The following is a 12,426-nucleotide window of genomic DNA, read 5'->3' as shown; positions in this document are numbered from 1 at the left end:
TCATCTTACTCTTGGCAACAAATGTATTTTCCAAAATATCTGACTATATATTCATGTTACTTGAAAGGAAAGAGAGCAGATGTATTGTTCATAGCACTTTATTTATTGATTGTATTATAGTGCAAGTCAGCCTAAAAGTAAACTCTGTAATGCCTTCAGATTTTCTTTGGGGAAAAAAGTATTTTAAGCATCCAGTTCTACTCCGGATCATCTTAATGAATATTCTTCCCAATATTGTGGACAAACAGAACAGAAACACTACTTTATTCACCTGTTCTTTATTTTAGTGTTACATTTATTAGCAAACTTTTTTCAGCGTTTCTTACGGTGGCCCTGAAGTGCAAGTCAAAACAGCATTTCAGGAAACACCACAGCATTTCACAAAACACCACAGCATTTCAGGAAACACCACAGCATTTCAGAAAACACCACAGCATTTCACAAAACACTACAGCATTTTAGAAAAAGCTACAGCATTTCACAAAACACCACAGCATTTCAGAAAACACCACAGCATTTCAGAAAACAATACAGCATTTCAGAAAACGCTACAGCATTTCAGAAAACGCTACAGCATTTCAGAAAACACCACAGCATTTCAGAAAACAATACAGCATTTCAGAAAACGCTACAGCATTTCAGAAAACGCTACAGCATTTCACAAAACGCTACAGCATTTCACAAAACGCTACAGCATTTCACAAAACGCTACAGCATTTCAGAAAACGCTACAGCATTTCAGAAAACGCTACAGCATTTCACAAAACACCACAGCATTTCAGAAAACACCACAGCATTTCAACTTATACGGAAAGGGTATTCCTTTAGGGAGAACACTTCTTGTTTGTGATTGGACAGAGCCAGCCAGAGAAGCACTGCTGTGATTGGTTGTTTTTGCTGCCAGTCAAGAAATTACGCTTCGTGATTGGTCAGCACCAAAATGAACATATCTTTCCGTGATTTAATTGTAATACACGTTTCAAAATGATGCCGAAGTAACAACATACTGATACCTGTTAGTAAAAACCATGAATTAATGCTGTGACAAGTCTGCAGACAAGACGGCAGGCGAAAAACATTTTAAAATGCGTGTTTTCTGAATGGAGATCGGATCGATTAGGATAAACTAACCTGTAGCTGCTCCGTCCAAACTCACAACAATGGCATACAGACATAAATAAAGCAGCGACTGTATTCACCATGACATAGACAGTCTGTGGTTTGTACTTGTTTAACCTTTGTCCAGTTTCTGAACAGATATGAGGAGCTGTGAGCTCTGTGTGCTAACAGCTAACGGCTGATGTTTCGGGACATGTTGCGCTGTCGGGTGCTGACCAATCACGAAGCGTCATTTCTTGACTGGCAGCAAAAACAACCAATCACAGCAGTGCTTCTCTGGCTGGCTCTGTCCAATCACAAACAAGAAGTGTTCTCCCTAAAGGAATACCCTTTCCGTATAAGTTGCTGTGGCGTTTTGTGAAATGCTGTGGCGTTTTGTGAAATGCTGTGGCGTTTTGTGAAATGCTGTAGTGTTTTGTGAAATGCTGTGGCGTTTTGTGAAATGCTGTGGCGTTTTGTGAAATGCTGTGGCGTTTTGTGAAATGCTGTGGCGTTTTGTGAAATGCTGTGGCGTTTTCTGAAATGCTGTGGCGTTTTCTGAAATGCTGTGGCGTTTTCTGAAATGCTGTGGCGTTTCCTGAAATGCTGTGGTGTTTTCTGAAATGCTGTAGTGTTTTCTGAAATGCTGTTTTGACTTGCACTTCAGGGCCACCGTAGTTTCTTTATCACAAATACACAATCTTATTTTTGCTCACAAAGTTAGGAGAGAAACAACTGAATAAAGCTGAAAAATACACAAAAAGAACCTTTGCAAAGGCGAACAAAGATAAGAAACCATTTTTTAAAACACTGCCACTGGACATAAACGAAAACATCTCAAACAAGCACGGATTCTAGGAAAAAACGATCAACCTTCCAAGAAGCTTTTGCACACAGAGCGTAAAGATAAAGTATTGGATTTAAAGAGAAGTTCACAGTGATTTGAATTTCTTTGATTCACATTTTGCGGACAGAGACTGTGTGATGGACAGTGCCGGTCAATCTTCAGAGTAATGGGAGCTTTCGGACACCACTTTTCCGGCCTCCACCTCCACCTGGATCAGCAGGCGTTTCTTCGAGCCTGGGATAGCAGTTTCTCTCTGGACCTCGGAGGGTTCTGGGGCTCGTGGTTTCTCTGGAAGGTGTTTCTTCGATGGCAGGGGAAAATCTGCGTGCAAGTAAGGACTTGGATTGGTCGGTTTGTTTTTTTAGAAATCTAAGCAAAAGGGAGGTTGTATTTTAGTTGAAAACAAATCTCGAATCAATCAGAGCATAAATTGGGCAACCTCCACTTTTTTTTGTTGCACATTTTCTGCATTGCTTTCTGTTATATCGAAGGCTTCAGTGGTGTAAAAGCATCAACATAATTCTCACCTGGGCGACGCATGAGGTTACTCATTCTGCAGAGAGATGGAGCAAAAACAGAAAGAGTTGTTAGTGCAATAAATAATGCATTGTGGTATATTTTATAACAAACATGATCTCACGTACCTCTGCTCCTCGCCCTCCAGCAGCTTGCTGTAGGTGGCGATCTCGATGTCCAGAGCCAGCTTGAGGTTCATCAGCTCTTGGTGTTCTCGGATCTGACCCGCCAAATCCTGTCTGACCCGCCTAGAGGCCTCCTCCAGACTGGCGATGTCCTCCCGAGCCTTCTCTAAGTTTGCGTTGCCATCTTGCTTCAACTCAGTGATGTGGCTCTTCAGGGACTCTTCCTAACATAGAAACACATGTAAAACAGAAAATCAGAGGCTAGGCTAGATGTCCGATAAAACCTCCAAGAGTGCTTGTGATCACAACCTTTCTTATGAGAGCCTCCAGGTCCCCGTTGAGCCTCTGGATGATGCGCACCAGGTCAGCGATATCCCTCCTTAAATCACGCACTTCCTGCTCACGCTCTCCTGCATTTAGGACCAGCGCATCCATCTAAAGAGAGGAAGAAAGTACATTTAACTATTCCAGGTAAACATGTTGTGACAATACTACGTACTGGCTATGTACTTGTTGTCTTTGGGTATAATCTTCCTTTTTCCTCACCTTTTTCTGATTCCACTGCTCTGCTTCGTCCCTGCCGCGGGAGGCCAGATCTGCATACTGATTCTTGACACCATTAATGATTTCGTCCATATCCAGGGATCGTTTGCTGTTTTCGCGTAAGACCACTGACTCGTTCTGGACCTGCGACTCCATCTCCTTGATCTCCTGCAGGAGGCAGACATGGGTACAACAAGGTTATTTATTTAAAACTCACTTATTTTATGTTTAAGGCAAATATTATTACCTCATCATAGCCAATCCTGAGGAAGTCCAGTTTTCTCATCAGGTCTTCCAGCTCCAAAGCCAGATCTACTGCATCCAAGTGGCCCTCATCTACTTCCTGTTAAACACATATTTTTGGATTAAATATTGACATTAGTTGACTGACACTCTGTAAATCAAACTTTGGGAAATTGTGAATATAGCAGAGTATTAACTATCTTTCTAAAAGGTTCCAGACTGTACCTTTTTCTTGATGATAAACTCGTTCTCCAGATCAGCTTTTTTTACAAACTCAACTTCACAACTGAAACAAATAGAAATATAGAATGAAGATTCATACACAAATCAGGACAGCTTGTATGTGTCCTTGTGTTTTTTTATAGACATAATTCAGGACCAATGGACATATTCAGATTTAGTTTGACCCCGCTGACCTCTTCTTGGTGTCGTCAACATCTTCCTGGTTCATGAGCAGCTCAGCCTTCAGTTTTTCTTGGTCGTTGAGCAAGTTCTCGATCTGCTGCTCCATCTCGTTTTCCAACTGCTTGACGATTACATTAATTTTTCCACTGTAGTCCTCCTTCTCCATGAGGATCTTCAGTTTTGTGTTAAGCTTTTTGTTCTGATCCTCCAAGTTCTTTTTCTAAGACAGAGACAGACCAAGTAGGGGTCATTGTATGCCTCTTGTTTTTCGTCCAATGTATAAGGAAAACACTTAATATGTTGTATCAAAGAGGCAAACAAAACAGAACAATTGGACAACAGCTACTTTGCACAATTGTAATATACTGTAAATCTATATTTAATATAAAAGTATTAAAATGTATTCAGTATTTGCAGCAGGAGCCGAAAAAAACATCAATCACAAGCTGGAGCACAACATAAAGTTAAGGGGAACAGGTAGTGCCATGTATGTGAGTGATTCTACAATTTAGGGTACATTCCATGTCCATTGATGTCCATTGATGATAATTATAATTATTCTAACTATTTTCTTCAAAAATATCATATTTTGCCTATTATTGGAAAGCATGGTATAATATCACACAAACATTATGTGCATCCTATGCTTTATTTAGCTTGAAATGTGTCATGATGTTCTTAAATTGTCAGTTTTTGCTATGTCCGTTTTTCAGTTGAGGGTGTCTTGGATTCAAAATAATGAATAAAAACCATTAAAGTAAATTTAAAAAATGATTCATTTATTTCAAAAGTCTAAATACTAAAGAATAATAACATATTTTTAATTGATTTCCCCCTTTAAATAATTTAAATATCTTAATATATGAATGTCCGCAAAAGTTCTGTCAACTATGTTACTAACAGAACTTCCCCCTTTAACTCAAAAATTGTTTGTCCCAATACCATGTCACCAGCATCACATGATGCCATGTTCCTCTTTGGCAGACATTTTGAACACACTGTGGTGATTGTCCTCTACATTTTTACAATATTTTATGTATAATAGCACATGGTCAATTAATATACTCATTGACAATCAACAATGTTACGTACATTGTTATGGTTTACAATTGTTTAATGATTTTAATTCAATTATATGTGCAAATGTGATGTTAACCTGTTCAAGAAAATGACATGTGGTCATCCAGGCAAGGCCTACCATTGAAATGATGGGTCAAAATAGGGAAATTGTCAACTAGGTTACCTGTCAACTGAGTTACCCAGTACTGTAATAACTGTAGTAACTTAGTTGACAGGTAACCTAGTTGACAATTTGTACGACATGTAGACGTCATTACACATCATTATCAATGGAATTTTGCACTTCTGCCTTGAAATTAACATAGTGCTGATGGTTAATAATGTGTCCAGTCAACTATGTTATTTGCGTCAAATGTTTGACTTTCATTGTCAACTATGTTGCACCTCATTTTTTCAAATTTCAAATATCTAAAATAGTGCTTCTGATATCCTTTATAGTATAATGTATATCTACACAGGTTGGAGTTTTACATGACATCTCTTAAAACTATCAAAATGACCTGTATGGTAGTTTTATAATACAAAATATCCCTAAACTTAATGACAGTGCTGAACATATCACATGAAAAAACAAAACTTTAATACAATTATTTTTTAAACTTTAAAAAATCTTTGGATATATGGTAGAATAGACTCAAGAGCCTTTCAAATTTGATTTTACTTGAAGTGCAGGACTTAATCAAATGATTGTAATGACATCAAGTTTGTCCGTAACATAGTTGACAAACTGAGTAGTGAAAACATCCTTTCCCTTAAAATAAAAAAATAAATAAAAATGTTTAAGCTTTGCAACTAGTGGATATGTTACACTGAGGAATATACTAACTTGAACCACTGATTGTTCTATTGAGAAAGAACACTTTCTTTGTACTGTTTTGTTGATGTGAAATGCACCCTAAATTATAGAATCAGTCATGTATAGTCATTATGTATTGAAACGTAACGTTAAATGTCAAGTGTATGTGTACCCAAATTATGTTGACAGTCCCCAGTCTTAACGTTATCTAATTGTCCACAAGGGGGCGTACATGCAGATACGCTTGTAAAAGGAGGCACTTTTCATGGCCTCAGGTTACAGAAATAATAGCAGCAGACAGAGAAACAGCTTTTAACACCATCATACCTGACATACTAGTGGAAAAACTGTCACGCCTAGGTTTCCCCTCCATCTTATGCGCCTGGATTAATAATTTCCTAACAGACCGTCCTCAGACAGTGAAAATAGGCCCTTATTGCTCCTCCACCCGCACCCTCAGCACTGGCTCCCCGCAGGGCTGCGTGCTGAGCCCGCTACTCTACACACTCTACACACACGACTGCTCTCCCACCCACCCCTCCAACTCCATTATAACATTTGCAGATGACACCACGGTGGTCGGCCAAATATACAAGGGAGCCGACGAGTCGGCATACAGAGACGAGATCCTGAAGCTGTCGGCGTGATGTTCAGCTAACAACCTACATCTGAACACAAGCAAAACAAAATAAATCATCATAGACTTCAGAAAGCACCGTCCAGAACACGCCCCCCTTCACCTCAACGGAGAGAGAGTGGAGAGGGTCTCCACTTTTAAGTTCCTGGGGGTTCACATCTCGGAGAGCCTTAGCTTAGCCATAGCACCTCCAAGGCGCTAAAAATAAAACTTCAAACATCGCAAAATAAACTGGTCAGACTACTGCTTGACCTTTCATCTAGAACCCACCTCACCTCTGCCCACTTTGACAACCTAGGATGGCTTAGAGTAGACGACAGAGTACAGCTACTTGCAATGGGCCTGGTCTACAAGATCCACTACACCTCTATGGTACCCATGTACATGTCAACATTCTTCCCAAAGGTCAAGGAATACCATGATCATAACACCAGAGGGAGCTCCACAAATCATGTAAAACCCAGATTTGGCACAAAAAAAGGGGAATACACGTTTCGCAATTATGCCACATCAAGGTGGAACGCTCTTCCCACAACTGTAAAGGAAAGTAAAACTATACTTACCTTCAAAACCTCTCTTAAAGAGCACCTTCGGGGGAAAGCATTGCAAAACTGGCCCCGGTAATGGTACAAATCTCAACCTGTCGTACAATGGACAGCTTCCCCCCCCCCCATCTATGTATATACTCGCATTTTAGACTCTGTTACTAACTGTATATCTGTAGACTTGGTATGTCTTAAATGTCCGGTTAGGATGTATTAGAACGAAATCTAAAATGAAAATTGTAAATAAGCCATCTGTATGTAAAAAACCACCTGTATGTAAATTGTAAATAAGCCATCTTATTATGTGTCAAATATGTCTTATATGTCTTAAATGATATGATGAATTGGAAATGGGGGACCCTGATGTAAACAAGACGAAAGTCTTTCTCTGGTCTGCATCCCCTTAACAATTGTATGTTTTGAGCTGTACTGTACTGTACCCAATATACAAGCTGTTAATAAACTTTTCAATCAATCAATCAATCAATCAATCAATCAATAGCTGGACAGCACACACCACTGCAGCAGTTAAGAAGGCCCAGCAGCGACTACACTTCCTGAGGGTGCTTCGGAGAAACCGACTGAACAAGAAGCTGCTGGTGTCCTTCTACCGGGCGACCATCGAGAGCGTGCTGTCATACTCCATCTCAGGGTGGTATGCAGGATGCTCAGCTGCGGACAAGAAAGCCCTGCAGAGAGTGATCAGGATGGCAGAGAAAACCATCGGCTGCCCCCTGCCCTCTCTGGAACACATCTCCACCTCCCGCTGCCGCAACAGAGCTAACAAAATAATAAAGGACAGCTCTCACCCAGGTCACAGTCTGTTCTTTCTCCTGCCTTCTGGGAGAAGATACAGGAGCTTCGACTCACGGACAAACAGACTCAAAAACAGTTTCTACCCCTGGGCCGTCAGGCTGCTTAACCACCACACATAATGCAATAACCGTAACCAGTCTCACACATACACACACTTTTAATGCACTTTATATACTATTTTTATATCAATATTTTTAACTATTTATTCCCCCGTATGATTGTTTATGGTGTCTGTCCTATGGCCGTGTTTTTTAGTGTTCTTTATGTGTTTGTATTTTTTGCACACCGGGACAGAGTTGCACTCTGAATCTCGTTGTACTCTGTGTACAATGACAATAAAAGGCTTTAACTTAAAGGTCTTAGATAATATTACATACTCTACAAAGTTTTTTTTTTTTAACTTGTACTGTATATTGATTTGCTTGTATGAATGATATTGAAGTTGTGTTGTGTTTAAAAGAGTGAACGATGTATACAAAAACCAAAAAAGTATTACTTTCTCTTTGAAAAAAAAAAAAAAAAGCCCAAACCTATTGTATTAAAAATAGGATTTAAAAAAAAACATGATTAATAAGATTAAACTAATTTGGCGTATATTATATGCCGTCGTATGGTCGTATCATTTCTGTATTAAAATATAGTTAAAAAAACTAAACAAATGTTGTAATTTCAGCCTTTTATTCAGTTATAAGTTAACATATGTCTTTTAAAGCGTAAAATAAAAAAGCTATAATTATTTGAGCTGTAAAAGAAATACAAATAATACAAGTCATTATTATTAGTTTTATTATTAAATAATAATAAAACAATTATAATTGACATACCTTTTCGATCAGCCTGACGAACTTGTCGTTGAGTCCCACCATGTCATCCTTCTCTCTGGATTTGCCCGACGTGTCGATCTTGTTGCTCGCGGTGCTTTTGGCCGGCTTGCTCCCGGGAGTGTAGGACTGGCTGCTGTAATCTCTCGTTTTAGACATATTGCTGCTGGTAAGAGGGAGATGACACTCAGATCAGGTAAACTGTGAGGATACCTGCAGTCCTCAGGATCACCTGCTTTTAAGGTGAACAAGGACCACCCATCCCCTCCCCAAAACACAGCTTGTGTCCAATCCAGAGAGGCCAAGTGCACAGTTACAGTGAGAAAAATAACAAAGTCGACATGAAAAACTTTTGAGTGTAAACCAGTTTATCCAGGAGTGGTGCTGTCACCGGGAGCCAATGGCATCGCTGGGGGCGGATTTACGCGTAAAAACCAGGTATAAAACCCACCTGTGTCCATCACATCCAACATCTGAATCTTTAGCCTGAAACGCTCCGTTGCTGTCAGCTATCTCTCAGAAGTCATGCCTTCAAACACCTCAGCCAGTATGTTCGGTGGAGCCGGGGGAAGGGGCTCCAGGGTGTCCGTGGCGAGTCTGGAGGGGCTGCGCAATGTGCTGCGCAACGACACGGAGAGAGACTCGGCTCCGGCCCCTTCAGCTGCAGCTGCCCCTGCAGCCCCCCTCGCTCCGGCCGTGCCTGTTGTCCCCGCGGACGACAAGCAGACTCTGCGGGGTCTGAACGACCGTCTGTCCGGGTACCTGGGCCGGGTGAGGCAGCTGGAGCAGGAGAACGGCGACATGGAGAAGCAGATTGATGCGATTTTGGTCAAGAGGAAAACACCTGAGGGCCGCAACTGGGATGAGGTGGAGAAGCCACTGGACATCCTCAAGAAGCAGGTTAGTCTTCAGGTGTATTCCTTACCTTATTTATTTGTAAAATAATATTAAATTAAATACAGTCTTTTTCATTATAACAATATTACTTGTAATATATATCATGCATTTATCTCCATAGATCAAGGAAATCACCATCGACAATGCCAAGCTGCTGCTCCAGATCGACAACACCAAATTGGCTAATGATGACTTCAAGAACAAGTGAGTTTAGTGCTAGATTTATTTTATATCCAATAATCCTGATTGGTCAGTGGTGTCGGTGTGAACTTCCTCTCCCTGTGTGCAGGCTGGAGGATGAGAAGAATGGAAAGAGGGAACTGGAGAATGACCTGGAGGATCTGAAGAAGACCATCGAGGACACCGGGCTGAACCGCATCCAGATCCAGAAAGAGATCAACCTGGTGAAGGAAGAGCTCGACCGCCTCGAGAAGGAACACAAAGAGGTGAGGAAACACACACTTCAAGATCAAATAACAACATTTAATTATGGAAAAGTGAGTCTAACTTGTGACTGTGGCTCTTGTAGGAGGTGTGTGCCCTGCGTGAGAAGATCAAGGACTCCGAGGTGACAGTGGAAATCGAGTCTCAGGACTCCAACCTGGCTGAGATGGTTAACAACATCCGCGTCCAGTATGATAAACTAGCCGACAAGAACCTGAAGGAAACGGAGGACTGGTACCAAAACAAGGTACGTTACCATATAACCTCTTTAATTTATCGTTCTCTAATCCTCTGTTGATCTCATCATCACTGTCTCATTTTCCTTCCTCCAGTTTGAGACCATCAAGGTGGTGGAGGCACAAAACAATGACGACCTGAACTCTGGAAAGTCCGAGCTCAGAGAACTGCTCAAACAGAAACAATCTCTAGAGATCAAGGTCCAGGGAGAACACAGCAAGGTAACCACACACAAGACTCACGATCACTGTGCAGTGTGATCAGTCAAACAGATGATGCCAAATTCCTCAAACCATTTGAAGCAATACTTCAAAAACATGTAGAAAATCTTCCCTTTGCCACAACAGGAATGGTAAACCGCCTGAGGGGTTTCTATACCTATCCTTTTCAAAAGCATTCCTCACTGACCTGTCATTACACTGTAAATCCTGTAACCTTAAACTTGACAAACACTGTCCCACTGACACAGGGATCTGCTTTTACATAACAAAACAAACAAAAGAAGACCCCAGTGAACTATTCCATTCAGGATTTGACACTTGGATTTTCAGTTTAGGATTTGAGGCCCAAAAAGGGGATCAAAATCATGTCACTTTGTTTCAGATCCGTCATCTGGAGGAGGCTGTTGCCCTCACCAAATTGGAGAACGGCCAGCATCTGGGCCCTCTCAACAAGGTCATCCTGGATCTGGAGGCCGAGCTGAAGGAGGTGAGGGCCGAGGTGGAGCGCATCGTGAGGAACAACAAGGACCTGCTGTGTGTGAAGATGAAGCTGGAGGCGGAGATGGATAACTACCAGAGGCTGATTCATGGCATTACAGCCGACCCTGAAAGGTGAGAAACTCTTCCTGATGATCGTGTGATGTCACAGAGTTAGACTGGCTCAAATAAAATCATCTGGTTGGGAACGGTCACGAGTGCCCAGGGGAAACTTATATTATGAGTAAAAAGCTGCAGCCTGGCTTTCGATCAACCAATCATCACCTCTTCAGAGCATGTTATGTTCTACTTAATGTAGACAAGTATCATTTTTTTAAAGGTTTTACCGGGTTATATTTTGTTACTAAGCTAACCGGCTGCTACCTCTATTTTCTTAGAAATAAAACCAATAAATAAATCTGAACGTTTTAACTTGATAGCATAAACACACACAAAAGCATGGTGTACCTGCACGTTGGCATACTTATCCTCCTCTTCCTCGACAGCTTGGAGTTTGCTTTAGAAGATGCGCTGCAAAGCGGTAAGTTCTGGATCGAGCCTGGAGAATAAAATCAAATCACAAAAACTCCAGCGCCAGTGTGTAGATTTAATATGGTGTAAACAATATTGTTGATGACATTCTTCACTGTATATGTGGATAATAAGACCATATTGTTTACACACTTTGTATTCAGTTAAAGCATGCAAAGTTCAACTTGAGATCTAACCCTCACGTCACTTCTTGAAGGAGTAGTTTTGACAAACATGCTTATTTGCGCTCCTGATAAAAGAAATATGAGGAGGAAGGTAACACTTCCAGATTCTCATCTCTCTGCAGCAGAAAGCAGATAGGCATGTTTCCTTTAAAGCTGAGTCACTTAACCGCATCCTGTAACTGCATGCAAGATTTTAACACAACTAAATCGAATCCAATTTGAATTTCTCTGTCCCGTGTTTTTTATAAAGGATCACCTGACTCTGATGTATTTTTCGTTTCCAGACAAGCAAAAGCCTGAAGAGAAGGTGGCCCAGCAGCAGGAAGTGGTGAAAAAAGACACCCCCAAGAGCAAGAAAAGTTCCCCCGCTAACAAGTCCACTCCGTCCACTCCCCCTGCAGCAGTTGACCCCCTCGATGCGTTGGCGGGAGATCTCATCAAGAAGAACGTCGTTAACAATGAAGCCGCTCCTGTTGCTCCAAGCCAAAAGAAAAAAACCTCTGAAAAAAATAAGAGAGATTCTTCCTCTTCGTCTTCCTCCTCCTCCTCTTCTTCCTCTTCCTCTTCCTCATCCTCCTCTGACGAGAATAAAGATGAGAAGCCCAAGGAAGAAAAAGAGGGTGAGGGTGAAAAGACCAAAGCCTGAGTTATAATATATGCTATAAACCTGTGAAGCTACTTAAAGTTTGTCACTCAATAAATGATTTGAAAATGAAACGCCCAGCCTTGTTTTATTTCCTCTCTTTTGATACATGACATTTGTGGCCATTGTTTCCTTTTATAATCTTCATTTACCTTCATACAATATACTTGAATTATTCACAAAGAGCATTGTTTCTCAAGCAGGGCGACTTTTGCATAAAACATGATTTAGACAAGTCTAGTTTGGGTTGAACAAATGATGACTATTGAAAGAGTGCAGAAATGTCACTGTAAAACAATGGAATATATTTCATTGGCAC

At 40.9% G+C, this 12,426-nt stretch overlaps 3 protein-coding genes across 4 annotated transcripts in view; 1 reads left to right on the top strand and 2 right to left on the bottom strand.

Moving 5' to 3' along the window:
• LOC117499160 (amyloid beta A4 precursor protein-binding family B member 1-interacting protein-like) overlaps window positions 1-12,426 on the bottom strand; it is a 611,089-nt gene that overhangs the window by 542,083 nt on the left and 56,580 nt on the right. The gene's annotated exons all lie outside the window — the stretch shown is intronic.
• On the bottom strand, window positions 1,743-8,749 carry LOC117499131 (intermediate filament protein ON3-like). The gene is made up of 9 exons (XM_034151459.1): window positions 8,476-8,749; window positions 3,789-3,997; window positions 3,598-3,658; window positions 3,377-3,472; window positions 3,133-3,297; window positions 2,896-3,021; window positions 2,590-2,810; window positions 2,473-2,498; window positions 1,743-2,266 (listed from the first exon to the last, which is right to left on the bottom strand). The coding sequence occupies exons 1-9, from the start codon at window positions 8,629-8,631 to the stop codon at window positions 2,097-2,099; spliced, it is 1,230 nt and encodes a 409-aa protein (XP_034007350.1). The 5' UTR covers window positions 8,632-8,749; the 3' UTR covers window positions 1,743-2,096.
• LOC117499127 (keratin, type I cytoskeletal 18-like) lies at window positions 8,871-12,143 on the top strand. Its single transcript, XM_034151454.1, has 8 exons — window positions 8,871-9,372; window positions 9,491-9,573; window positions 9,659-9,815; window positions 9,899-10,060; window positions 10,146-10,271; window positions 10,654-10,883; window positions 11,255-11,289; window positions 11,749-12,143. The coding sequence occupies exons 1-8, from the start codon at window positions 8,998-9,000 to the stop codon at window positions 12,108-12,110; spliced, it is 1,530 nt and encodes a 509-aa protein (XP_034007345.1). The 5' UTR covers window positions 8,871-8,997; the 3' UTR covers window positions 12,111-12,143.

Source organism: Trematomus bernacchii, unplaced genomic scaffold (genome assembly GCF_902827165.1).
Source record: "Trematomus bernacchii unplaced genomic scaffold, fTreBer1.1, whole genome shotgun sequence".
Taxonomy (NCBI): domain Eukaryota; kingdom Metazoa; phylum Chordata; class Actinopteri; order Perciformes; family Nototheniidae; genus Trematomus; species Trematomus bernacchii.
This window is presented reverse-complemented; position numbering and strand designations above follow the sequence as displayed.